Raw genomic sequence first — 27,337 nt, forward strand, 5'->3', positions numbered from 1 at the left:
CGGTATATCCGGATATCGTTATATCCGAGAGTCAACCAATGTGAAAACAAAGAGTCCGGACTGCGGCAACAACATCGTGATAAGCGATATTTCGTTATTGGTGATAATGTTATAAATGGAGTTTATTTGAATTTAGATTTACCAGCTTGTATCACTTATCTGGAAATTTCGAAAAAGGAGCGTAATATAGACTGGTTGATTGGATTTATACATGTATTTCTTTTAGCATCCATTTAGTTATGTCCTTACTTCCGTCATTATATAATTCTTTAAAAGAATATGGAATAATGATTTTGCATCGGGAGAGTATATTTTCTTTGTCACGTTCAATTTATGTGACATTTCAGGTCAGTTTTTCTATGTCATAATCAATTGACGTCGTCACAGTTTGCTTAGATACGGTAACATATTGGAGTTAAATTTATTTTAACTAATTCCATACCTAAACCAAGGTCATTTATCGTAATTAAAGGGACTCTACTGAGGGTCAAAGGACATACAAAAAGAAATTTCAAAATCTTATAGATACCAAGTGAAGACATAAAATGGAAGAATCTGTTAAGGATAATATAGAAAATACTCATGATAAAAATGAAAATCGATTTTTGAAAAATTCGCCGGATTTAGGGGAAATTTTGTGGCCATTTTGCACAATACCAATGATTCTGAAGGAAAATGAAGCAAAAAAAACCCACCAAAAATCCCCAAAAGAACGAGGTGTGGGAATGACACAATTGCACACTTTTTATTGATCCAGACTTACATCAGTTGATACACAAATATCAGAAAAATATTTCCAGTCCTGTCATGTCAAAAATCATCAGTGGAGTCCCTTTAAAACGTAATGTATGTAACAAATGTGTCAACGACCATTCCGGGTATTAAGATTATGCCAGATAAACATATGTTCCCTTCAGAACAAACATGAAACAGCTCTCTATAATCAAATATACTGTAATACGTTTTTATTGGTTTTTAAAAGGATAAACGCATAAAGTGTTTTTAAAGAGATTGACTTTTACAGATTACTTGGAATTGATGTATAAGTAATTACTTGTGTAGCTTTTTTCCTCCAGACAACAAATGTAAAGATTTAATCGGAAAAAAGACATGTGCTAAGGTCGTCATGTATGTCTAAGGTCGTCATGTCATGACACTATGTCATGTTCTCATTTACGTACAAAACTCTGAAACATTAACGGGAGAGCACTCGTACTAATTCGTGAAAACTCGGTATCATTCGCCATTTTAATTTCCGTACAAAGATCACATGTGTAGCACGCGATACATATGTAAAAAATATAATCCGAAAAGTTACGTTGTTGTCCGAATGTATATGCACTTGGTACCCGCATCTTTGTTTAAATTTATCTTTTCTAGATGAATACGGAATCCGTAAAAAATTTGAGGAAACCCGAATGTATTTGTTATAGTTAACATCTTATCAAACAATTTTTACACATACTTTTGTCCAATATATCTTTTTATGATAGATATATAATTCGGAAAGAGATTAATTTACCCGAATACATCCGATTGATTGCACATCATATACAGCAAATTAGTTCTTCTGTTATGTTCTTTAAGATAATTATATTTTAAAAATTGATTCGTCGTGTTTGTTGAGATCTGTTTTTAGAAACTGCTAACCAAGTATTAAAAAGATAAAGTTTGCCTTCAACAGTTGCTTTCCATATATTTTATAAGTTTTACAAAGTCTGCTTATTTTAAAGTTTTAGAGACGTGTCCAATTTATTTCCATCATGACAAAATTACCTCCAGGTCAAACTTTTATTAGCTGATCAGTATGATTTCTGAACTAAACTGTAAAACTGTGATAACTTTGTATCAAATGTTCGCACTTAACTTTTTTCAGATCGTTCATACCTGAAAAGTATAAGTACCACAATCTATGCTCCGGGTACGCAGAATGCATCAAATCAGCAGAGACCGTATGGGCCCAGACAGACTGTGACAATAGCACTGCAGAGTATATGAAAAATACAAATTATATGTTCATGGAATTTTCGTGCATTCAAGGTGGGTAATAAATTTACACTGATTCATAGTGTGGGGATCTTTCTGTTGAAAATGTGTCAGAGTTAAATCGTATACATATACATGCACAATGCGTTAACTGGAGTGCAGGTATTAGTTACCCGCACTCCAGAGCATGCCCATTGATTGGCTCATTTTTGCTGGGGTTTACTTATTGTGACAGCAGAGAAAGAGAAAGCGATAGAAATATCATATTCAGACGTTCGTTCATTGGTAACTTTTTCCTGGAGTTTCATATTGTGACAACAGGGAACGTGTTTTTATGTTTGACTATGATAAAAAAGAGAAAGAACATCAAAACACTCGGCAATCTGATTAATACTCGTGGGACTACGCCCCCCTCGTACAAATCAGATAGCCCCGTGTTTCGATGCTCTTTCTATTACTAAAACGAGGCTAATCACACTTTTCTTTTAAATAATACAATAATACACTTTTATGTTTGAGCAATTCCTTGATATACATGCATTCTGTAAGCAATACATTTCATATGTAGTGGTATGTACTTATAAATAATTTATATGAATATTAATTCTGTTTATTTTTGTACGTTAATGTGTATATAGTGACTCATAAATAGTTCAGCACTTTTTTTTTAAATCAATCTAATGAGTGTTTTTTAAACATGTACACGAACACTCGAACAGCAAATGATAAAAATACTGCTAATTTTGATGCATTTTCCCCCTAAAATATAAAAGTGAATACCTATTTCTTTATTCAGACCGGACGTTTTTCAATGAAAAAAAAATTATGTACATTTCATTAATAACGATTTTCATTTTATATTTTAGAGTCCAAAATACGGAATATGTGTTCAGATCAGACTTACACGGGTTCGACAGTGTATATTCAGAGTCCGGAATATCCGGGTAGAAATATTTCAGCCGATATCAACAAATGTACATGTCACGTGACTTCAGCAGCCGATATAACGATGTACACACTAGATGTACGTCTGTACGGACAGACGTTAACTGTTGCAAACCAAGCAGACTCGACGGTTTATAACGAGTCGAATTCAACAATGTTTAATATTACGTCAACCGTGTTGACAGGAGGAGATATATGGGTTACTATGAACACCTCGTCTACCGATGATGGTGCGTACGTTTGGATCGGTTTCGAAGGTAAAACATTAAATACAATATTTGGCCTGTGAATGACTGCCATGGTTAAGGGTTTAAGAACGCTGACACCGAATCATTTGGATCACTCTGTTGGCTCGATACTATGATACATTAATACTATGAAACATTAAAATGTTAATATCTTGAAGAGAAAAAACAACAACAAAACAATAATATATCAAAGTGTTTCTTTGTTCATTGGTAACTTTTTTCTGGAGTTTTATATTGAGACAACAGGGAACGTGTTTTTATGTTTGACTATGATACAAAAGAGAAAGAACATCAAACACTCGGCAATCTGATTTATACTCAGGGGCTACGCCTTCTCGTACAAATCTGATAGCCTCGTGTTTCGATGCGCTTTCTATATTTTTTTAAATAATTTTGATTATTTTCTTTAACCATTAGTTATGTCATTTTTCTATAACCTTTAAACAATCGATTAATATTTCCGTCAATAAGACGTATCATAAAAATCTAATAGATATAACTACTTAAATGTTTTGTATGACATTTTAATGATTATAATTAAACGTGTATGTTGAAATGTAACATTGAACAATGTTTCATCAGTATAGAATCTTTATTCTTTATAATTATACACACATGAAGGCAAGGAAACCCCTACCAACTGATTTTATCAATGCAACCAGTGCAGACCAAGATAAGCCGTGCCGTCTGATCATTGCCTGCACTGTTAACTATTTAGTCAGTCCATATTTGAAATTTTCCCTTAAAATTATAAATGGTTTTGCCCAGATTGAAAGATGAAAAGTCCATTTAGTATGATTATTTATCGAGCTAAGAGTAATTCAACTAAAATTTTCATTTTGTTGATCTAAAAGAAGTGTTTTCTTTAAGACAGGTTCGACTGTAATCTGTCGGAGATGTAGTCCTACACATTACATTGCAAATATAAACATTTTCATTTATAACCTTACACTCATTTAAATGTTTAAATGCATTTAATGTTAATTCAAATTAAAACGAATGAACAGATCTACGTTAAATTTGATACCAAATCAATTTTGTTTTTTTCCCTTAAACTTCGCTGATATATTTCTCAATATTTCATTGTTGTAATACTTAACTTGAATACAAAACATATACACCATTTTCTTAAAATATGTATTGAGTATGAAAACTGTTGATCCAAAATCTAAATGACGTAAACTTGCATTGTAAGCAAAAACAGCTTTGTGAATAACCTAAATTTATTCAGTGCATTTAAGTACAGTAAAGTTAATTTACACGTACATTCAATCTATCCGAAATATAGCTTAAGGGAAATTACTTCTTTTTATTTTCCTAAAACGCAAAACACTGGAGAACAAATTATCGTTCTTCTTATCTAAGGACTTAATATTTTATGTAACATATTATTTCACAATGACTGGTAAATATGGTCCGTGTAAAATATATATCCACAAAACACTTCAACTATTTAAAACTCTTTTATAATACTGCACGTTTGTAACGTCACTTTTCACTGGATAATCGTGACGTTTATATGAGCCGTGTCACGACAAAACCAACATAATGTGTTTGCGACCAGCATGGATCCAGACCAGCCTGCCCATCCGCGCAGTCTGATCAGGACTGATCAGTAAAGAAACTGATAGCGAACAGCATGGATCCTGATCAGACTGCGCGGTTGCGCAGTGTAACACCGCAAAACGTCCGTACCGCAAAACGTACGTATATGGACGTTTTGCGGCGCATATCGTCCACATTTTTCTGACGTACATTTTGCGGCAGAAAGGCATGGTCCTGCCGCATAACGTCCATATTTTAAAGTTTATATAATTTTCGTTAATTTTGACCAGTTATTATCAGTTATTATTGTGTAATTAATTTTAGCTCACCTGAGTATGCGCCTGTCTGTCTGTCCGTCCAAATTTAGCTTGTTACCACTCTAGCATCCACATACCCTAAGCAATATGTCGAGAGTTATCTGCCCTTTAATTACACTATCTGTTATATTTCACATTCTTATCACTCCAACGCTTTCATTTCTTCTTCAATCTTGACAATTTTCAACAGAATATCTATGACCATAAAATCTCAACAAAGTTAGATTATAGGCTAAATCTAACAAAAACAACAACAACAACAACAACAACAACAAAAAATCGCACTATATTTCACCTTGTTAGTGCATTCTTAAATTTTTTATACAGAATATGTATAACAATAAGATCTCGATCAAGTTCATTTATGAGCTAAAACGACTGAATATGTCAAGAGTTATTTGCTTATTTGCCTTTGAATAATAAAAATAAAGACATATTTTAAAGTCAAATTATTGAATTTTGATATTCAGCCTTCTTTGTTATCAATGATCAGATGTTATTGAATACATTTATGGCAGGACGGACATCTTGAATAGTTCAACTATAATATTGACCTTGAAATGACCTTGACCTCAAGGTTACTATTGAATTTTGTTTAAATTATCACATCTTTGTCATTTACAGATATTTGGATATTGATGACCATTTCAGACGTAGAATTGAGTACTGATATCAGTTACCAATGCAGATTCTGACCAAGTACATGAAATGTACTTGCTTTTTATTAGTAATATCCAATGCCTTTATAGGCAGGTGGGCGATATAAGGCCACCGTGACCTTTTTGCTTTGTTCAATTATAAAATTACATTGTTCAATTACAAAATTACTTTATGGCATTCAAACAAAACAATTTGCACTCTTGCTCAAATATGACTAGGCGGCTAAAGCCCCTCCCCCATCACAACAATAGCTCTCTCACTCAGATATGACAAGGCGGCTAAAATCTCCCTCCCTCGACAAAAGCTCTCTCTCTCTCTCCCTCTCACTAATATGACTAGGCGGCTAAAAGCAACCCCATCCCCCCCCGACAAAAGCTCGCTTGCTCAATTATGACTAGGCGACTTAAAGGCCCCATCTCCATGACAATATAGCTCTCTCCCTCAAATATGACTACGCTGTCAAAAGCCCCAATCCATCCCCCGTAAAAATGAACGGTAGAACCAAACTTCCATAGTCAACAAGAACATAAAAAATCATTCCCACAACTTGATGCAATTATATGAAAAGCTTTTGTCAAAGCAAAGCTTAATTTTAATATTTTTGTCATTCACTCAGTCCAATCCCCGGTTCGTCCGTCCGTATAGCCGTCCTTTTCTGTATGTCTATAAGATTACATTTATTTCAATATCATCGTTTTTATCTTTGCTGCTGCTGCTGCTGCTGCTGCTGCTGCTGCTGCTGCATTGTTCCATTCCATAAATAGAGGATATTGAATGAGTGTAAGTTCAATACTAAATTTATTGCACGAGTTGAATAAAATTATATTATGCGAGCCTCTGGCGAGCATAATATTATTTTATTCAACGAGTGCAATAAATTCAGTAATGAACTTACACGAATTTAATATTTTATTTATCACATACCAAAATAAAGACCGTTCGAAGGGAAAAAAGAATCATTTTTTCAATGACACACCTATAAGGTAACGTTAATATTTAGGACGTTTGTGCAATGTTTTTATAACGCAAATGACTTCAAGTCAAAACATATGGTCGGCCGTGCAATACCATATTTACGGAGTCGCAAAATCGGCACGGGTGTGTGATAAAAAGATTTACTCGAAAAACATCCTCGGTTTAAACATATTTCTTTCTTTTTTAAATGTAAAAAGTCAGAATTATATAGGATCACAAAAATATTGCACTTAATGTTTATTTCGTCATATCTTTACCTGAAACAATATGAAAGTGACAGAACCAATAAAAATAACGTTTATAATGAATATAATTTAATACAAAAAATATGGACGATATGCGACGCAAAGGCACACTCTCGCCGCAAAACGTACCAAGTACGATATGCACCGCAAAACGTCCACATGTGTACGATATGCGCCGCAAAACGTCCACACGCGTACGTTTTGCGATACGGACGTTTTGCGGTGTTACAGCGCAGGCTGGTCTGGATCCATGCTGGTCGAAAAACCATTATGTTGGTTTTGTCATGACACAGCTCATATAGTTTTTTATACACGCTCCTGTCAATTTTCTAAGAAATCTAACTTTTTTTTCTGAAAAAAAAAGAAGTTTGTATTATTATAAATTCGTCATAAATATTCCTGACAGGTTATATGACCGTATATAAACGGTTGTTTGCAATATAACCCTCGCCAAGCGGTCCAGGTTATATTTCCAAACAGCTGTTTATATAGGGCCATATAACATGTCAAAAATCTTTATAGCTAATATTATAAATGTATACCATCTGTATATCTTCATAAAAATAGTTGATAGCTGCTAAAGAAATAAAAACTTCTTGCAATAAATTATGAAAATAAATTACAATTTATGATCTGTTTATAGCATATTGTGTATTTTCTTCTCAAAATAATTAGGGTTAATAACTGCTTACGTGGAAGATTTTGAATGTTAAGACAGTTACTCTTATAAACTATTATGTATTTAGTAAACAAAACTACGGAGATGATATATTGTTTTTGTGTTAAGTAATTAGTTTGTGAAACATATTCATATTTCGTCACTAGTGATGTCCTACACAATAATATAATCAGTAACAATAACAACATTTAAAGCCAATCATTTTTATTGTCATGTGTGTAAATTACGAAAATTACCGAAGTTTGCCGAAAATATTAGTACTATACAATCGTAGTATATCCGTTTGAAAACATAACGTCTGATAAGTGTTGGGGATGATTTAAAAGTATAAAATATTCTATTCATAATCAGACGATTCTTATAATATTTTTTTTTTCAAAATCAAGTCTTGCATAACTATTATTTATTATTAATCAACAGTTGACGAGTTAAAAAATACTCTGAACAAATCTATCAAACAAAATCAGGCTGGATTGGGTTTAAACCTAACGTGAATTCGTTGAGTTAGCACTTGTGTTTGTTTATTTCAGCAATGAATCTAAGTTCTTTGACAATCAGCTGTAAGGTATATGGTCCGGAGGACATTGAGGAGGACACCAGCTCACCGGTCGCACCAATTGTCTCCACAGTACCGCAAAACCCCGGACCATCGACTAGAAAGAGTACCAATTCAAAACCAAGGAATGGTAAAAACTGTTCTGTTTTACTTAAACTGCTGCATACAAAATTGACAGTCTGACGTTGAGCGCCTGATTTATTTCTATAATTAACATCTCTTAATGGCAAATTATGCGTGGATTAGAAACGAATACATTTTTCATTCTTTAGAAAGGTCAACTATGAAATTTAGAACATTTAATAATAGTTTTAGAGCTTTAAGAGCATGTTAGGTGATTGTCATCTGATGAAAACAGCGCTGAATATGAAACTATTTGTCATTAAAGTAGTAAAATGTAAGCAAAGTGGTATATTTACATATATACACATATAAATTATAAACCATATGATAATTATATCATAAAACATATTCATAGAATAAAGTTACTCTTTTACTAGAATAAGTATTGCTTGTTTGTATCAGAATCAATTTTAATTTAAAAATGTTAAGAATTGATTGTGTACTAAAAAAAAATAGCAACGTTTTCCGCAAAAAGTTTATAGTGATATCAAGTTTTTGTTTCATAGGTCCAGGCATTGCTCTTATAATCGGGATTGCAGTCGGGCTACTACTTGTGTTACTTTTTGTGGTTATGGTGTGCTACCTTGTGAAGCGTAAGAAACGAAATGATGACAGAAAACGGAAAATCTCGACATTAGTAAGCTACCTACCGTTTGTCCTTTTCGTTTTTTTATCAGTACTCGCATTATAGGGATGAACTTGATTTTTTATATGTTGATTTATACTGAAAACCTGTGCAGACCGATCACTTTTTTTACAACGACAACATCAATTTTTCAGAATTATTTTAACCTCTCTCGAGCACAACCTTTCAGCAACGACGAAATATTACTTAAGACGTACATATCTTTAAACTAAGTGTTGTTTTTATCCGTCTTTATGGTACATTGAAGCCTTTGATTTTTGGACTGTCCACAACAATTTTGAACCCATCAAACTTGAGAAAATATATCTATAGTTTTGAAAATATATAATTATTCATAATTGAATAATGACGTTGCAAAGTTAATGAAATATATGATATAATTTTATAATTTATTACCATTTTGTGCATATCAACAAAATCAACATAATTCTTAAATAAAAATAGTCGGCACGAATCTTTGAAGACTAAATGCATTGATAAATAGTCAGTTATTGTGACTTTTTTATTTTGTCTCTTTCTAGAGAAAGCGCTCATGTATCTATATCAAATTTTACAGAAATACATACATATTTACATATTTGCAACATGAGTTCATTTTATTTTATCTCACAGATGAAAGATGACAAGGATTCTGAGATCTCAAGGAACGCTCGCCGGTCGTTTGACCAATCTCGCGCCCCTATGAATGAAAAATTTAAAGCTTCAAGTATATATTCCAACAGAGTTGAACCGACGCGTTATATCGAAGAGCATGGTGGCATTAGATCTAATGCTGTACTCCCAGATATTAACCGATCGTCAAGAAGAATACCTCCCGACCAGGGCAATAACTTTACATATCAACCATCGAGATTGCCGCCGTTAACTAATGCCAATACAGATGTGTTTAAATCTGTAAATGAAAATTCTTATGCTGAACATCGAGACAAAAAGAAAAGTAAAAAACGTAAGAGTCATAAAAATAAAAAGACAGATTTTAGAAATGGAGAAGTAAGGGAAGCCAGGTCACCTGGTACAGCAGACGTTTATAATGATAAAAGACATTCAGACTATAATGAACGCAGATCTTCAGATACAAACGAACGCAGACGTTCAGATACAAACGAACGCAGATATACAGATACAAACGAACGTAGACGTTCAGATACAAACGAACGCGGATCTTCAGATACAAACGAACGCAGATATTCAGATACAAACGAACGCGGATATTCAGATACAAACGAACGCAGATATTCAGATACAAACGAACGCGGATATTCTGATACAAACGAACGCAGAGTTTCAGACACAAACGAACGCAGACATTCAAAAGAAAGAAAACATAGAAGACATAGCAGCAAAAAATCTCAAGATGGCTTCTAAGTTACTCATGGATATGTTCGATTAGAACCCGGTTTACATATATAATGTTTTCTAGTGCTTTGTTCAGTTTTCTTTTTGGTTATTTTTGTTACATACTAAAGCTTTGATTTAATAGAATATATTTATATTTTAAATAAAATATATAAATTATGTGTTTTCATGTAACGAAATGTGCATATCAATACTTATAATTATAATGCATATGAATGTTTAGCGACCTTCAGCTTTTATTTTCTGTTGGAAAATCAATTCTGTGTTGTTTCAAACTAAATTTCGGTAATTTAATCTCGGAAAAGTACATTATATCACTTTTAAGCATTCTTCAAATCAACGTCCCATAAATCTATTTATAAGATAGGGAAATGAACTCTCTTTAACAATTTAAATAAAGAGAGCGGACACCGGGTGATTATAAGTATCGAGGGGTGTCCTTATTTTTTACGAATTTTATCGTCAGCAAATTTCATTTTCCATCATAATTATTTTGATTTGACAACTACACGACTCAATTTATCTAATTACATTAAAAAATAACATTTTTAACCTTGAGATAAGCTGAAGGCCGCTTTAACTTCATTGCAAGTTATAATTTCCTGGATGGTCATATTGATTACTTCAACGATATTTTCGCATTGGTGATACGGGAAGTTAAAGGCCGGGACCGCGAAGCGGGACCTCGGGTTTTTTCTTGCCCGGCTATAGACTACACGTGTATATTTAAAAGAAAATCAAATATAAAAAAAAAATAAAAAATGCATATAGAAATATATACCTATTAATGGAATTTTCAGTGTCAGTTCTAGGTGGGCCCCGCCATTTTCAGTGTAACTTAATGATAATAGCACAGGCGTTCGGCACATTTGCCATGCCAATAATGGTCAAATTATCATAAAATAATCACCCCTTGATCATCAAGAACAAAATTACTACCCGTTTACTATATAAAAATATATAAAAGGTATATAACTCGCCGTAGCCTAGCTATTCCCCCGACACGGTCAACATTTTGTTCTCGCACGTTTTTTTTTAAATAAGACATATTTTCATACTTAAACATGCAAACATAGTACCACGAGTAAACATGCATTATATTTTTTTTTTAGTAAAATATAAGACCGAACACAATTATGGTGAAATTTTATGTCAACTTTGATTTTTACCTGTTCACTTACCATTATCACTTGTACGGGCATAATGCGACTTTTAACGGTTTAACATTTGACATGATACATCAGTAACGATTTAGAGAGCTTCTTGTATTACAATTTTTAAAAAAAAAAGATTGCACCCTTTACCTGAATAGTTTATATGCTTCTTGTAATTATAATATTTTGATGCCGTACGCATGCATTCAATAGAATTACTTTATAAAACGCATGTGCACAGTTTTAACTTTATTTGTTACATACCCTTTGCATCCTTTATCCGGCTTATATCACTACCATGAACTTTTACTGAAAATGTGTTTCAAATCTGTCTGATAATATAAAGATTTTTTAATGAGAAAAAAAATCCGTTATCAACCCCGTAGATAATCGAAATGAAGGACTCAAAAGCTGATTTATTTGGATTTAAGTTATCTTCCATACTATGTTAAAATGTATAGATATGTACATGCTACAACGTATTGTATTAAATTTGTAACTATGTATGACCCCTCTCCCACCCCCTCTCAAATTCAACAAATATATCAAGTTTTAATGTACACTATATATTTATTTCATTCGACGCATTAAAGATCTATAAAATATACGTTAGTGCGTAATTGTCTAAAAATAGATTCAAGCTAAGCGGTGTTATCTGAATACGCTCCCGTGTCTTAAAATAGCCGATAATGTCATTTGAGGTGAAGGCAAACCAATTTTTTTAAAGGGATCAATCAATTTCACCAATAAATAGTTTGTCTTGGGTAAAATAAAGGCGTAAACCCGTGTATGGAGGTCACCTGCCACAGTACCTGAATAAAGTGCAATCTAAACTTGAGATGTACATGCTTCCGAATGTATCACCAATAATAAGTAATTGTAGGTAATCAATTACACCCCCAACGCATGTTACCTGTAATTATTAAACATGAAAAACATCTTATCTAATTACATTAAAAAATAAAATGTTTAACCTTGAGATAAGCTGAAGGCCGCTTTAACTTCATTGCAAGTTATAATTTCCTGGATGGTCATATTGATTACTTCAACGATATTTTCGCATTGGTAATACGGGAAGTTAAAGGCCGGGACCGCGAAGCGGGACCTCGGGTTTTTTCTTGCCCGGCTATAGACTACACGTGTATATTTAAAAGAAAATCAAATATAAAAAAATAAAAAATGCATATAGAAATATATACCTATTAATGGAATTTTCAGTGTCAGTTCTAGGTGGGCCCCGCCATTTTCAGTGTAACTTAATGATAATAGCACAGCGCGTTCGCGTACATTTGCCATGCCAATAATGGTCAAATTATTCATAAAAATAATCACCCCTTTTGATTATCAAGAACAAAATTACTACCCGTTTACTATATAAAAATATATAAAAGGTATATAACTCGCCGTAGCCTATTCCCCCGACACGGTCAACATTTTGTTCTCGCACGTTTTTTTTTTAAATAAGACATATTTTCATACTTAAACATGCAAACATAGTACCACGAGTAAAACATGCATTATATTTTTTTTTTAGTAAAATATAAGACCGAACACAATTATGGTGAAATTTTTATGGTCAACTTTGATTTTTACCTGTTCACTTACCATTATCATTGTACGGGCATAATGCGAACTTTTAACGGTTTTAACATTTTGACATGATACATCAGTAACCGATTTAGAGAGCTTCGTGTATCACAATTTTTTAAAAAAAAAAAAAAAGATTGCACCCTTTACCTGAATAGTTTATATGCTTCTTGTAATTATAATATTTTGATGCCGTACGCATGCATTCAATAGAATTACTATTAAAACGCATGTGCACAGTTTTAACTTTATTTGTTTTACATACCTTTGCATCCTTTATCCGGCTTATATCACTACCATGAACTTTTACTGAAAATGTGTTTTTCAAATCTGTCTGATAATATAAAGATTTTTTTAATGAGAAAAAAAATCCGTTATCACCCCCCGTAGATAATCGAAATGAAGGACTCAAAGCTGATTTATTTGGATTTAAGTTTATCTTCCATACTATGTTAAAATGTATAGATATTGTACATGCTACAACGTATTGTATTTTAAATTTGTAACTATGTATAACCCCTCCCCCACCCCTCTCAAATTCAACAAATATATCAAGTTTTAATGTGACACTATATAATTTATTTCCATTCCGAGGTCGCATTAAAAGATTCTATAAAAATAACGTTTAGTGCCGTAAATTGGGCTAAAAATAGATTCAAGCTAAAGCGGTGTTATCTGAAATACGCCTCCCGTGTCTTTAAAATAGCCGATAATGCGGGCCAGTCCGAGACGAATTGAAAGGGTTGTGTATAAATTTGTTTTATTTTTCCAATTATGGCCGACAAAAGGAATATTTTAACATTGTTTATTTCGTTATTTTTGTTCTTTCTTCCGCCTGAAGTTTATGTTTAGCACAAGATTACTTGTTCCATGGACCGTTAAGGGAGTTGTTATTGTCTAAAATTTTATTTGACTGTTCAGGGGCGGATTTTTACTGAAATCAGTGTTATTTTACCCGTAAATTACGAATAAACGTAAAACCGAATCCATATTAACAGGGGGGAGAACGTTCACCCTTCCTGAGAATCGCTTTTTGACCAACCCCAAGCAGTTTAAAGGGACCGTTTGGAAAAGGTTAAACCATATCTGAATTTTATCCGGCAACAAACATTTGAACAGTTGGAAAAAGAGGCATTTTAACCAACTTCCTGTCTCGAAAATTCTGGACTTGTCCAACAAATGATACCAAGTGAAATTTGTGTGAGGAAAAGGGAATAACTTTGTCGAAGGGTCATTAACGCCCTTGTGCAAATTGTTGAACGAGCTCCCTATCTTCAAAAGAATTTTTCAAAGTAAAAAAGTTTCGGGATCCTGTGGGATTCCGGGAAATTAAATTCCAAAAGGTTGCCAACTGAATCGTTTTAAAAGACCACTGGATTTTGAGTTCGAACGGGTTCGAATCTTGGTGGGGTTCAAATATGGAAAGCCAATTTCTATGTGACTTCATACACATAAGAAACCTTGAATCTTTTCACGAAATTAAATTTTGCCGTACTGCCAGTTTCACCTTGTATGACTAATGTTGTGAATCTTTGATTTATCTTACAAATATGATTTTCAACATTTGTCCCGCAAGGGGGACAAATGTTGACGTCATTTCAAAGGTTTCTTTTGTAAAACCCCTTCAAGTCCTGAAACTTAGGCGGGCGAATCCCCTTTGGAATGCCGGATTGCCTACCCCAGGAGATACATTATATATTTTTTCTTAAAACATACTACCCTTGGCCTAGATTTCGACCGACATCAAATGCAGCCGAGATCCTATGACTCAGATCTTGTAGGGAAAACCGATGAAAACGGTTTTTGAAATACACGATATGTGGGTGAGGAAACCCCGTATTGAAGTGTGCTATGGACCGAGTGGACTGAGCCACAATAACATTTATAGCAGGAAAGCGCCCGCTGTACTTATTATCGTTGTAACTGGTTGTCGTTATTGTCTGCCGGCGTCTGACGCCGTCGGAATCGCCGGCAACCGGTCACCGAAACAAACTCTCAAATATTCCTGCAGTCGCTAAAAAGTACAGCTTATACTAGAATGGTGTAAAATGAAACTAATGTAAAAACTGGACTAAACTTATAAATCCTTGAAAAAAACAGCTTTTCTAATAATAACAAGATTGGTTCTTCATTTTAGATGAATCGATCTGTTTTGAACGGACGCTTGTTATTCTTGATATTGATCGTCTGTAGGATGCTGTACAACTGTGATACTTTTTATACTTTATTTGTTTTATTGATGGGTGTTCATTTGCGTTTATTTACAATTTTCTGGCAGACTGACATTTCAGTAGTGCTTTACATATATACATGTTGTGAATTGCTTATTTCGAAGAAAAAGCTTTTAAAGATGTGAACATTTACAAAAAAAAAACCTCCTGATTAAATAGATGTCAATCTAAAAATATTATTCAGTTTTCAAGACAATCTATACTTACTAAAAGAAAAACGTGTATAAAACTTTATATATATCTGCTGCAAAATAATAGCGTTTGTATTTTAAAAAAAAATATAGTACTTCCAAAATGTTTGTATGAAATAAGTATGATAGGAAATTAAGTAAATGCCTTGAAAGCAAATGACCAATGCTCAAAATCTTGGCTAATCGGATAAGACCCCACTTTAAATAGCAGAATATTATTTTGTTCTGGAACATTTTAGTCTGTTTACATACAATAGTCATGTGTATTAAGATATTCTATGTAACAATTCTTTCCAAAATCGACCATACGTTCATGAAACCAATTCAGTTTTATTGTTGATAGATTTTTATGAAATATTTCATAAGATATAGCTTTAATTTTTGTCAAGAATAGATTTTTTTGCGTACTTTTTTTTCGGCAAAGCTGCCTTTCAGAAAACATAAAAATATTTATTGAATCTCAGTTTGTAATGTATTATATTATGATAGATGATATAATTTTTGGTATCATGATCTCTTAAAAAAAGAAGAAGACTGAAGAATAACCTAAAGAAGAAGAAACAACAAAAAAAAAGATGTTGATGGTGATGATGATGATGATGAAGATGATGATGATGAAGAAGAAAATGAGATATTTTCATTCTTACAGTTTTGAAGATCAAAAGAGTTTAAAATCATAAAAGGTGTTTACATCACCTAAAATCAATAACATTTTACTGCAACTACTTCCAATTTTATTTATATTACTCTTCTGTGACATAATTTGTGGAATATGCAATACATTTCAATTACAAGAGCCTTTTGTATATCAAAGCAGTTTTGAATAATTTAAATTATGTCAAGTTCACGCATGACAAAATATTTTATTATTGAATTACTTAAAAGGTACATTAAGCCTCAGCAAAAGCAGTGAAAATATGGTTTAAAGATTTTGCCAGTGAGTAACAATTTTTCAACTGTAATTGTAAAAAAAAAATTAAAAAATTTCAGAGATGAAAATACATGTATAATATTTTTGAGACGTTATGGGCCTATAAGTTAGATATCACGTTAATTTTTGTATTAAGTTATTTTGAAAAAAATTACGCAAATTATTGAAATAAGCCAACCAGTTAGGATATTTGATTTTATTTAGACTTTATTTTTCTTATTTTTATTTGCTCAATTTGTTAAATCCCAAGGAATTATGAATATTTGACAATATCATGTATATTTAATGTATGTCAATATATAGATTTGTATAATATATATATATATATATATATATATTATATATATATATATATATATATATATATATATATATAATATATATATATATATATATATATATATATAAAAAGCTAATATTGTTATATTTTGTTTCTTGTTGATGATTGAAAGTGCTGCCATATGTTATCCATTTGAAAACAAATTTGATTTCATGTTTTGTTCATATTAAAATATGTTATTTGTGTTGTGAAAAATTCAAAAGAAAGAAAACATAGAAGACATAGCAGCAAAAAAATCTCAAGATGGATTCTAAGTTACTCATGGATATGTTCGATTAGAACCCGGTTTACACTATATATAATGTTTTCTAGTGCTTTGTTCAGTTTTCTTTTTGGTTATTTTTGTTACATACTAAAGCTTTGATTAAAATAGAATATATTTATATTTTAAATAAAATACATAAATTATGTGTTTTCATGTAACGAAATGTGCATATCATACTTATAATTATAATGCATATGAATGTTTAGCGACCTCAGCTTTTATTTTCTGTTGGAAAATCAATTCTGTGTTGTTTCAAACTAAATTTCGGTAATTTAATCTCGGAAAAGTACATTATATCACTTTAAGCATTCTTCAAATCAACGTCCCATAAATCTATTTATAAGATAGGGAAATGAACTCTCTTTAACAATTTAAATATAGAGAGCGGACACCGGTGATTATAAGTATCGAGGGGTGTCCTTATTTTTTTTACGATTTTATCGTCAGCAAATTTCATTTTCCATCATAATTATTTTGATTTGACAACTACACGACTCAATTTATCTAATTACATTAAAAAATAACATTTTTAACCTTGAGATAAGCTGAAGGCCGTTTTAACTTCATTGCAAGTTATAATTTCCTGGATGGTCATATTGATTACTTCAACGATATTTTCGCATTGGTGATACGGGAAGTTAAAGGCCGGGACCGCGAAGCGGGACCTCGGGTTTTTTCTTGCCCGGCTATAGACTACACGTGTATATTTAAAAGAAAATCAAATATAAAAAAAAATAAAAATACATTTAGAATTATATACCTATTAATGGAATTTTCAGTGTCAGTTCTAGGCGGGCCCCGCCATTTTCAGTGTAACTTAATGATATTAATAGTACAGGCGTTCGGCACATTTGCCATGCCAATAATGGTCAAATTATCATAAAATAATCACCCCTTTTGATTATCAAGAACAAAATTACTACCCGTTTACTATATAAAATATATAAAAGGTATATAACTCGCCGTAGCCTATTCCCCCGACACGGTCAACATTTTGTTCTCGCACGTTTTTTTATAAATAAGACATATTTTTATACTTAAACATGCAAACATAGTACCACGAGTAAACATGCATTATATTTTTTTTTGTAAAATATAAGACCGAACACAATTATGGTGAAATTTTATGTCAACTTTGATTTTTACCTGTTCACTTACCATTATCACTTGTATGAACATAATGCGACTTTTAACGGTTTAACATTTGACATGATACAGCAGTAACGATTTAGAGAGCTTCGTGTATCACAATTTAAAAAAAAAAAAGATTGCACCCTTTACCTGAATAGTTTATATGCTTCTTGTAATTATAATATTTTGATGCCGTACGCATGCATTCAATAGAATTACTTTATAAAACGCATGTGCACAGTTTTAACTTTATTTGTTACATACCCTTTGCTTCCTTTATCCGGCTTATATCACTACCATGAACTTTTACTGAAAATGTGTTTCAAATCTGTCTGATAATATAAAGATTTTTTAATGAGAAAAAAAATCCGTTATCAACCCCGTAGATAATCGAAATGAAGGACTCAAAGCTGATTTATTTGGATTTAAGTTATCTTCCATACTGTATGTTAAAATGTATAGATATGTACATGCTACAACGTATTGTATTAAATTTGTAACTATGTATGACCCCTCCCCCACCCCCTCTCAAATTCAACAAATATATCAAGTTTTAATGTACACTATATATTTATTTCATTCGACGCATTAAAGATTTATACAAGAAAAGCATTGATGCAAAGCATCAAAGGGCGTCCAAGCAAGAAATGCAGCAGGTGCAGATGAAGTAGTAGATATATATGATGATAAACTGTTCAGTGGTTCATTGGTTTTTACCAGAATTGTATATCACTTATGAATGAACGAACGAAAGACATTGTTCATTATTTATAAATTTGATTGGTATGCTAGAAATTAGAATATCACTTGTTATTTCTTTATGATCGTGATTATTAATAGCAACGGATATACATGTATACAATCATTTATAATCCATATGAGTAACGCATGATCAACACCACACTTGTTATGTTATCGCTATTAGCAAAGACCCCCTCTTAAGGTATCTGTTCACACTTAGTAACAATATGACACTTGTTATATTACCATGTTGAGCATAAATGTTTATTATACACTAATTGTAATATCTTTTTTAATAAAAAAAATACAGATTTTATGAATATTGTTTTCTTTTCTTTTTTGTGTTTTATGCACTATTTTAATACTGAGTTTTTACGTTTACTATTATTTTAAGAATTCAATTGTCATAATGACCGACGATTATAAGTCAAAACTTAACTGGAAAAAGTCAGTAAATTATGGTTAATCTTTCAATATATAATATTGTTTATTCTTAAACCATATACATGTACATTTGTATTTTTCTTTATCATTTCTTAAATTATGAATCAATTGAATAATTCATAAAATCTGATTTGTAACTTTGAATAATTCCTCGGCATCTTTACTAAACACGAATAACAAATTAAATAAAATGTTTCAAAGTTGATAGTGTCATATTAATGCCATAAAAATGTACATTTTTCTCAATTATTGTTCATATTTATTGTTTTTATCTCATATAGATAAAATAAAACATGCGATTTGTGTTGTTTTTTTTTTTTCGAATTGTATGTTTATGTATAATAATAAGCAATAATTTTGAGAGTTTATCTGTGTTTATTAATTATTGTAACCAAACTAAGTGACAAACATTCATTTTGAAAAAAAAAGCTTATTTATCTGTAAAATATTTGTTCTGTTCTGTAACGATATCAAACATCTACTCCAAAACCGGGAGAGACCGGACAATAAACGTGTGGCACTATTCGCCGGTCGTCAAAATAGACCAGGAGAGACCGGGAATTACCGACAGGAGTACATCCCTTTATAAATAGATTTTCGGAATATTTAGGTCATCAACTCATCATTCTATTTACAGCTTTCGGAATAACATACCATAATAATCCACTGTGTACTACAAAATGATAAATAAAAATACCTTGAAGAGCGCGATTTAAAGGTTATTTAATTTGAAAATGTTTGCATTGCGAAATTCTCCAGTTCGCTATTCATTGTACATATCGCGACTAATTAATAATCAAGCACCCTCATACCGATCGGAATGATCGGCTTTTATTATGAACAACTATAAAAGGCTCGAGAAGTTGCTGTCGCCCTTTCACAAAATCTGATTTCATTACATAAAAGGCGCCGCGCTTCGGCGCGGGCGCCAAAAATATACGTTAGTGCGTAATTGTCTAAAAATAGATTCAAGCTAAGCGGTGTTATCTGAATACGCTCCCGTGTCTTAAAATAGCCGATAATGTGACAGTCCGAGACGAAGTTGAAGGCTGTGTATATTTGTTTATTTTCCAATATGGCCGACAAGGAATATTTTAACATGTTTATTTCGTTATTTTTCGTTCTTTTCTCGCTGAAGTTATGTTTAGGACAATATAATTGTTCCATGGACGTTAAAGGATGTTATTGTACTAAAACATATATTGACTGTTCAGGGGCGGATTTTACTGAAATCAGTGTTATTTACCCGTACATTACGAATAATACGTACCGAATCCATATTACAGGGGGGAGAATTCGCTCCCTTCCAGACGATCTTTTTGAATCCAGCACTTTGACGGGACCGTTGGATAAGATAACATATCTGAATTTATCCGGCAACAACATTGAAACAGTTGGAAAAGAGGCATTTAACCAACTTCCTCGTCTCGAAATTCTGGACTTGTCCAACAATGATATGCAAGTGAACTTGTGTGAGGAAAAGAATGAGTTGTCGACATCTCTAGCGCCACTTGTGAATGTGAACGAGCTCTATCTCAGACACATCTTCAGTAAAGAAGTTTCGGGGTCCTGTGATCCGGGAAATATATTCACAGGTGCCAACATGACTCGTTTAAAGACACTGGATTTGAGTTCGAACGGGTTCGATCTTGTGGGTTCAAATATGGAGCAATTTCTATGTGACTCATACAGCATAGAAACCTTGAATCTTTCACGAAATTATTTTGCCGTACTGCCAGTTTCACCTTGTATGACTAATGTTGTGAATCTTGATTTATCTTACAATAAGATTTCACATTTGACCGCAGAAGATGTTGACGTCATTCAAAGTCTTGTAAACCTTCAAGTCCTGAAACTAGGCGGGAATCCCTTTGGATGCGATTGCTACCAGGAGAATACATATATATTTCTTAAAACAACTACCCTTGGCCTAGATTTCGACGACATCAAATGCAGCGGAGACTCCTATGACTCAGATCTTGTAGGAAAACCGATGAAACGTTTGAAATACACAGATATGTGTGAGGAACCCCGTATTATAGGGTGCTATGGACCGAGTGGACTGAGCACAATAACATTTATAGCAGGAAGCGCCGCTGTACTTATTATCGTTGTAACTGTTGTCGTTATTGTCTGCCGGCGCCGCCGTCGGAATCGCCGGCAACCGGTCACCGAAACAAACTCTCAAATTATTCCTGCAGTCGCTAAAAGTACAGCTTATACTAGAATGGTGTAAAATGAAACTAATGTAAAAACTGGACTAGAACTTATAAATCCTTGAAAACAGCTTTTCTAATAATAACAAGATTGGTTCTTCATTTTAGATGAATCGATCTGTTTTGAACGGACGCTTGTTATTCTTGATATTGATCGTCTGTAGGATGCTGTACAACTGTGATACTTTTTATACTTTATGTGTGTTACTGATGGGTGTTCATTTGCGTTATTTACATTTTCTGGCAGACTGACATTTCAGTAGTGCTTTACATATATACATGTTGTAAATTGCTTATTTCGAAGAAAAAGCTTTTAAAGATGTGAACATTTACAAAAAAAACCTCCTGATTAAATAGATGTCAATCTAAAAATATTATTCAGTTTTCAAGACAATCTATACTTTCTAAAAGAAAAACGTGTATAAAATAAACAAAATAATAGCGTTTGTATTTTAAAAAAAAAATATGGTACTTCCAAAATGTTTGTATGAAATAAGTATGATAGGAAATTAAGTAAATGCCCTGAAAGCAAATGACCAATGCTCAAAATCTTGGCTAATCGGATAAGACCCCACTTTAAATAGCAGAATATTATTTTGTTCTGGAACATTTTATTCTGTTTACATACAATAGTCATGTGTATTAAGATATTCTATGTAACAATTCTTTCCAAAATCGACCATACGTTCATGAAACCAATTCAGTTTTATTGTTGATAGATTTTTATGAAAATATTTCATAAGATATAGCTTTAATTTTGTCAAGAATAGATTTTTTGCGTACTTTTTTTCGGCAAAGCTGCCTTTCAGAAAACATAAAAATATTTATTGAATCTCAGTTTGTAATGTATTATATTATGATAGATGATATATATTTGGTATCATGATCTCTTAAAAAAGAAGAAGACTGAAGAATAACCTAAAGAAGAAGAAGAACAACAAAAAAGATGTTGATGGTGATGATGATGATGATGAAGATGATGATGATGAAGAAGAAAATGAGATATTGTCATTCTTACAGTTCTTGAAGATCAAAAGAGTTTAAAATCATAAAAAGGTGTTTACATCACCTAAAATCAATAACATTTTACTGCAACTACTTCCAATTTTATTTATATTACTCTTCTGTGACATAATTTGTGGAATATGCAATACATTTCAATTACAAGAGCCTTTTGTATATCAAAGCAGTTTTGAATAATTTAAATTATGTCAAGTTCACGCATGACAAAATATTTTATTATTGAATTACTTAAAAGGTACATTAAGCCTCAGCAAAAGCAGTGAAAATATGGTTTAGAGATTTTGCCAGTGAGTAACAATTTCTCAACTGTAATTGTACAAAAAAAAATTAAAAAATTTGAGAGATGAAAATACATGTATAATATTTTTGAGACGTTATGGGCCTATAAGTTAGATATCACGTTAATTTTTTTATTAAGTTATTTTGAAAAAAATTACGCAAATTATTGAAATAAGCCAACCAGTTAGGATATTTGATTTTATTTAGACTTTATTTTTCTTATTTTTATTTGCTCAATTTGTTAAATCCCAAGGAATTATGAATATTTGACTATATCATGTATATAATAATTATAATGTATGTCAATATATAGATTGTATATATATACGAGTAAGGTAATATTGTTATATTTGTTTCTTGTTGATGATTGAAAGTGCTGCCATATGTTATCCATTTGAAACAAATTTGATTTCATGTTTTGTTCATATTAAAATATGTTATTTGTGTTGTGAAAAATTCAAAAGAAAGAAAACATAGAAGACATAGCAGCAAAAAATCTCAAGATGGATTCTAAGTTACTCATGGATATGTTCGATTAGAACCCGGTTTACATATATAATGTTTTCTAGTGCTTTGTTCAGTTTTCTTTTTGGTTATTTTTGTTACATACTAAAGCTTTGATTAAATAGAATATATTTATATTTTAAATAAAATATATAAATTATGTGTTTTCATGTAACGAAATGTGCATATCAATACTTATAATTATAATGCATATGAATGTTTAGCGACCTTCAGCTTTTATTTTCTGTTGGAAAATCAATTCTGTGTTGTTTCAAACTAAATTTCGGTAATTTAATCTCGGAAAAGTACATTATATCACTTTTAAGCATTCTTCAAATCAACGTCCCATAAATCTATTTATAAGATAGGGAAATGAACTCTCTTTAACAATTTAAATATAGAGAGCGGACACCGGGTGATTATAAGTATCGAGGGGTGTCCTTATTTTTTACGAATTTTATCGTCAGCAAATTTCATTTTCCATCATAATTATTTTGATTTGACAACTACACGACTCAATTTATCTAATTACATTAAAAAATAAAATGTTTAACCTTGAGATAAGCTGAAGGCCGCTTTAACTTCATTGCAAGTTATAATTTCCTGGATGGTCATATTGATTACTTCAACGATATTTTCGCATTGGTAATACGGGAAGTTAAAGGCCGGGACCGCGAAGCGGGACCTCGGGTTTTTTCTTGCCCGGCTATAGACTACACGTGTATATTTAAAAGAAAATCAAATATAAAAAAAATAAAAAATACATATAGAATTATATACCTATTAATGGAATTTTCAGTGTCAGTTCTAGGCGGGCCCCGCCATTTTCAGTGTAACTTAATGATAATAGCACAGGCGTTCGGCACATTTGCCATGCCAATAATGGTCAAATTATCATAAAATAATCACCCCTTTTGATTATCAAGAACAAAATTACTACCCGTTTACTATATAAAATATATAAAAGGTATATAACTCGCCGTAGCCTATTCCCCCGACACGGTCAACATTTTGTTCTCGCACGTTTTTTTTTAAATAAGACATATTTTCATACTTAAACATGCAAACATAGTACCACGAGTAAACATGCATTATATTTTTTTTTTAGTAAAATATAAGACCGAACACAATTATGGTGAAATTTTATGTCAACTTTGATTTTTACCTGTTCACTTACCATTATCACTTGTATGGGCATAATGCGACTTTTAACGGTTTAACATTTGACATGATACAACAGTAACGATTTAGAGAGCTTCGTGTATCACAATTTTTAAAAAAAAAAAAAGATTGCACCCTTTACCTGAATAGTTTATATGCTTCTTGTAATTATAATATTTTGATGCCGTACGCATGCATTCAATAGAATTACTTTATAAAACGCATGTGCACAGTTTTAACTTTATTTGTTACATACCCTTTGCATCCTTTATCCGGCTTATATCACTACCATGAACTTTTACTGAAAATGTGTTTCAAATCTGTCTGATAATATAAAGATTTTTTAATGAGAAAAAAAAATCCGTTATCAACCCCGTAGATAATCGAAATGAAGGACTCAAAAGCTGATTTATTTGGATTTAAGTTATCTTCCATACTATATGTTAAAATGTATAGATATGTACATGCTACAACGTATTGTATTAAATTTGTAACTATGTATAACCCCTCCCCCACCCCCTCTCAAATTCAACAAATATATCAAGTTTTAATGTACACTATATATTTATTTCATTCGACGCATTAAAGATCTATAAAATATACGTTAGTGCGTAATTGTCTAAAAATAGATTCAAGCTAAGCGGTGTTATCTGAATACGCTCCCGTGTCTTAAAATAGCCGATAATGCGCCAGTCCGAGACGAAGTTGAAGGTTGTGTATATTTGTTTATTTTCCAATATGGCCGACAAGGAATATTTTAACATGTTTATTTCGTTATTTTTCGTTCTTTTCTCGCTGAAGTTATGTTTAGGACAAGATAATTGTTCCATGGACGTTAAAGGATGTTATTGTACTAAAACATATATTGACTGTTCAGGGGCGGATTTTACTGAAATCAGTGTTATTTACCCGTACATTACGAATAATACGTACCGAATCCATATTACAGGGGGGAGAATTCGTTCACTTCCTGACGATCTTTTTGAACCAAGCAGTTTAACGGGACCGTTGGATAAGGTAACATATCTGAATTTATCCGGCAACAACATTGAAACAGTTGGAAAAGAGGCATTTAACCAACTTCCTCGTCTCGAAATTCTGGACTTGTCCAACAATGATATCCAAGTGAACTTGTGTGAGGAAAAGAATGACTTGTCGAAGTCATTAGCGCCACTTGTGAATGTGAACGAGCTCTATCTCAGACACATCTTCAGTAAAGAAGTTTCGGGGTCCTGTGATCCGGGAAATATATTCACAGGTGCCAACATGACTCGTTTAAAGACACTGGATTTGAGTTCGAACGGGTTCGATCTTGTGGATTCAAATATGGAGCAATTTCTATGTGATTCATATAGCATAGAAACCTTGAATCTTTCAAGAAATTATTTTGCCGTACTGCCAGTTTCACCTTGTATGACTAATGTTGTGAATCTTGATTTATCTTACAATACGATTTCACATTTGACCGCAGAGGATGTTGACGTCATTCAAAGTCTTGTTAACCTTCAAGTCCTGAAATTAGGCGGGAATCCCTTTGGATGCGATTGCTACCAGGAGAATACATATATATTTCTTAATACAACTACCCTTGGCCTAGATTTCGACGACATCAAATGCAGCGGAGACTCCTATGACTCAGATCTTGTAGGGAAACCGATAAAACGTTTGAAATACACAGATATGTGCGAGGAACCCCGTATAATAGTGTGCTATGGACCAAGTGGACAGAAAATTTATTTGAGCAAAACAACATTTATAGCAGGAAGCGCAGCAGGAATTGTTGTACTTATTATCGTTGTAACTGTTGTCGTTATTGTCTGCCGGCGCCGCCGTCGGAATCGCCGGCAACCGGTCACCGAAACAAACTCTCAAATTGTTCCTGCTGTCGCTAAAAGTACAGCTTATACTAGAATGGTGTAAAATGAAACTAATGGAAAAACTGGACTAGAACTTATAAATCCTTGAAAACAGCTTTTCTAATAATAACAAGATTGGTTCTTCATTTTAGATGAATCGATCTGTTTGAACAGACGCTTGTTATTCTTGATATTGATCGCCAGTAGGAAGCTGTACAACTGTGATACTTTTTATACTTTATTAGTGTTATTGATGGTTGTTTATTTCTTTTTATTTACATTTTCTGGCAGACTGACATTTCAGTAGTGCTTTACATATATACATGTTGTGAATTGCTTATTTCGAGGAAAAAGCCTGTAAGGATGTGAACATTAACAAAAATACACCTAATTATATAGATATTAGTTTAAAAATATCTATCGATTTTCAAGACAATTTATAAGTAATAAAAGAAAGCTGTCTGAAGTGTATAAAGCTATATATATCTGCTGAAAAATATCGTTTGAACTTAAACTTCCAAAATGCTTGTATAAAATAAGTATGGTAGTATATTGCCTTGATGCTCTGACATTATCGTTGCTAAAACATAAAATAACAGAATATTATTTTGTTCTGGAACATTTTATTCTGTTTACATACAAAAGTCATGTGTATTAAGATATTCTATGTAACAACTCTCTCCAAAATCGACCATACGTTCATGAAACTAATTCAGTTTTATTGTTGATAGATTTTTATGAAAATATTTCATAAGATAAAACTTTAACTTTGTCAAGAATAGATTTTTTTCGTACATTTTATCGGCAAAGCTGACTTTCAGACAACATAAAATTTAATATTTATTGAATCTCAGTTTGTTATGTATTATATTATGATAGATGATATATATTTGATATCATCATCTAGAAAAGATATCAATTTATAATATGATTATGATTGTTTCAAATCTATATCATACGTTAATATCTTTTTTTTTTAAAAAAAGAAGAAGACTGAAGAAT

General features: G+C 32.2%; 3 protein-coding genes across 3 annotated transcripts; all 3 read left to right on the forward strand.

Annotated features, from left to right (window-relative positions):
- Positions 1 to 1,876: 1,876 nt before the first annotated feature.
- On the forward strand, positions 1,877 to 10,441 carry LOC132713668 (uncharacterized; the record flags this gene model as incomplete). The annotated part of the gene is given in 5 exon segments (XM_060696317.1): positions 1,877 to 2,040; positions 2,853 to 3,188; positions 8,131 to 8,286; positions 8,786 to 8,916; positions 9,538 to 10,441. Coding segments are annotated over 5 exon segments (1,540 nt in total), but the record flags the coding sequence as incomplete, so codon positions are not given.
- Positions 10,442 to 20,461: 10,020 nt separating this feature from the next.
- On the forward strand, positions 20,462 to 21,532 carry LOC132713665 (trophoblast glycoprotein-like). The gene has a single exon (XM_060696315.1). The coding sequence runs from the start codon at positions 20,462 to 20,464 to the stop codon at positions 21,530 to 21,532; it is 1,071 nt and encodes a 356-aa protein (XP_060552298.1).
- A 3,775-nt stretch (positions 21,533 to 25,307) lies between these two features.
- Positions 25,308 to 26,399, forward strand: LOC132713666 (trophoblast glycoprotein-like). The gene has a single exon (XM_060696316.1). It carries the CDS (start codon positions 25,308 to 25,310, stop codon positions 26,397 to 26,399), a length of 1,092 nt encoding a protein of 363 aa, XP_060552299.1.
- The last annotated feature ends 938 nt before the right edge of the window (positions 26,400 to 27,337 follow it).

Source organism: Ruditapes philippinarum, unplaced genomic scaffold (genome assembly GCF_026571515.1).
Source record: "Ruditapes philippinarum isolate M1 unplaced genomic scaffold, ASM2657151v2 ctg2968_1_1_1_1, whole genome shotgun sequence".
Taxonomy (NCBI): domain Eukaryota; kingdom Metazoa; phylum Mollusca; class Bivalvia; order Venerida; family Veneridae; genus Ruditapes; species Ruditapes philippinarum.

What these genes read in the sequence shown, in the direction of transcription:
- LOC132713665 (XM_060696315.1), top strand. Translation starts at nt 20,462, where the DNA reads ATGGACGTTAAAGGATGTTATTGTACTAAAACATATATTGACTGTTCA.
- LOC132713666 (XM_060696316.1), top strand. Translation starts at nt 25,308, where the DNA reads ATGGACGTTAAAGGATGTTATTGTACTAAAACATATATTGACTGTTCA.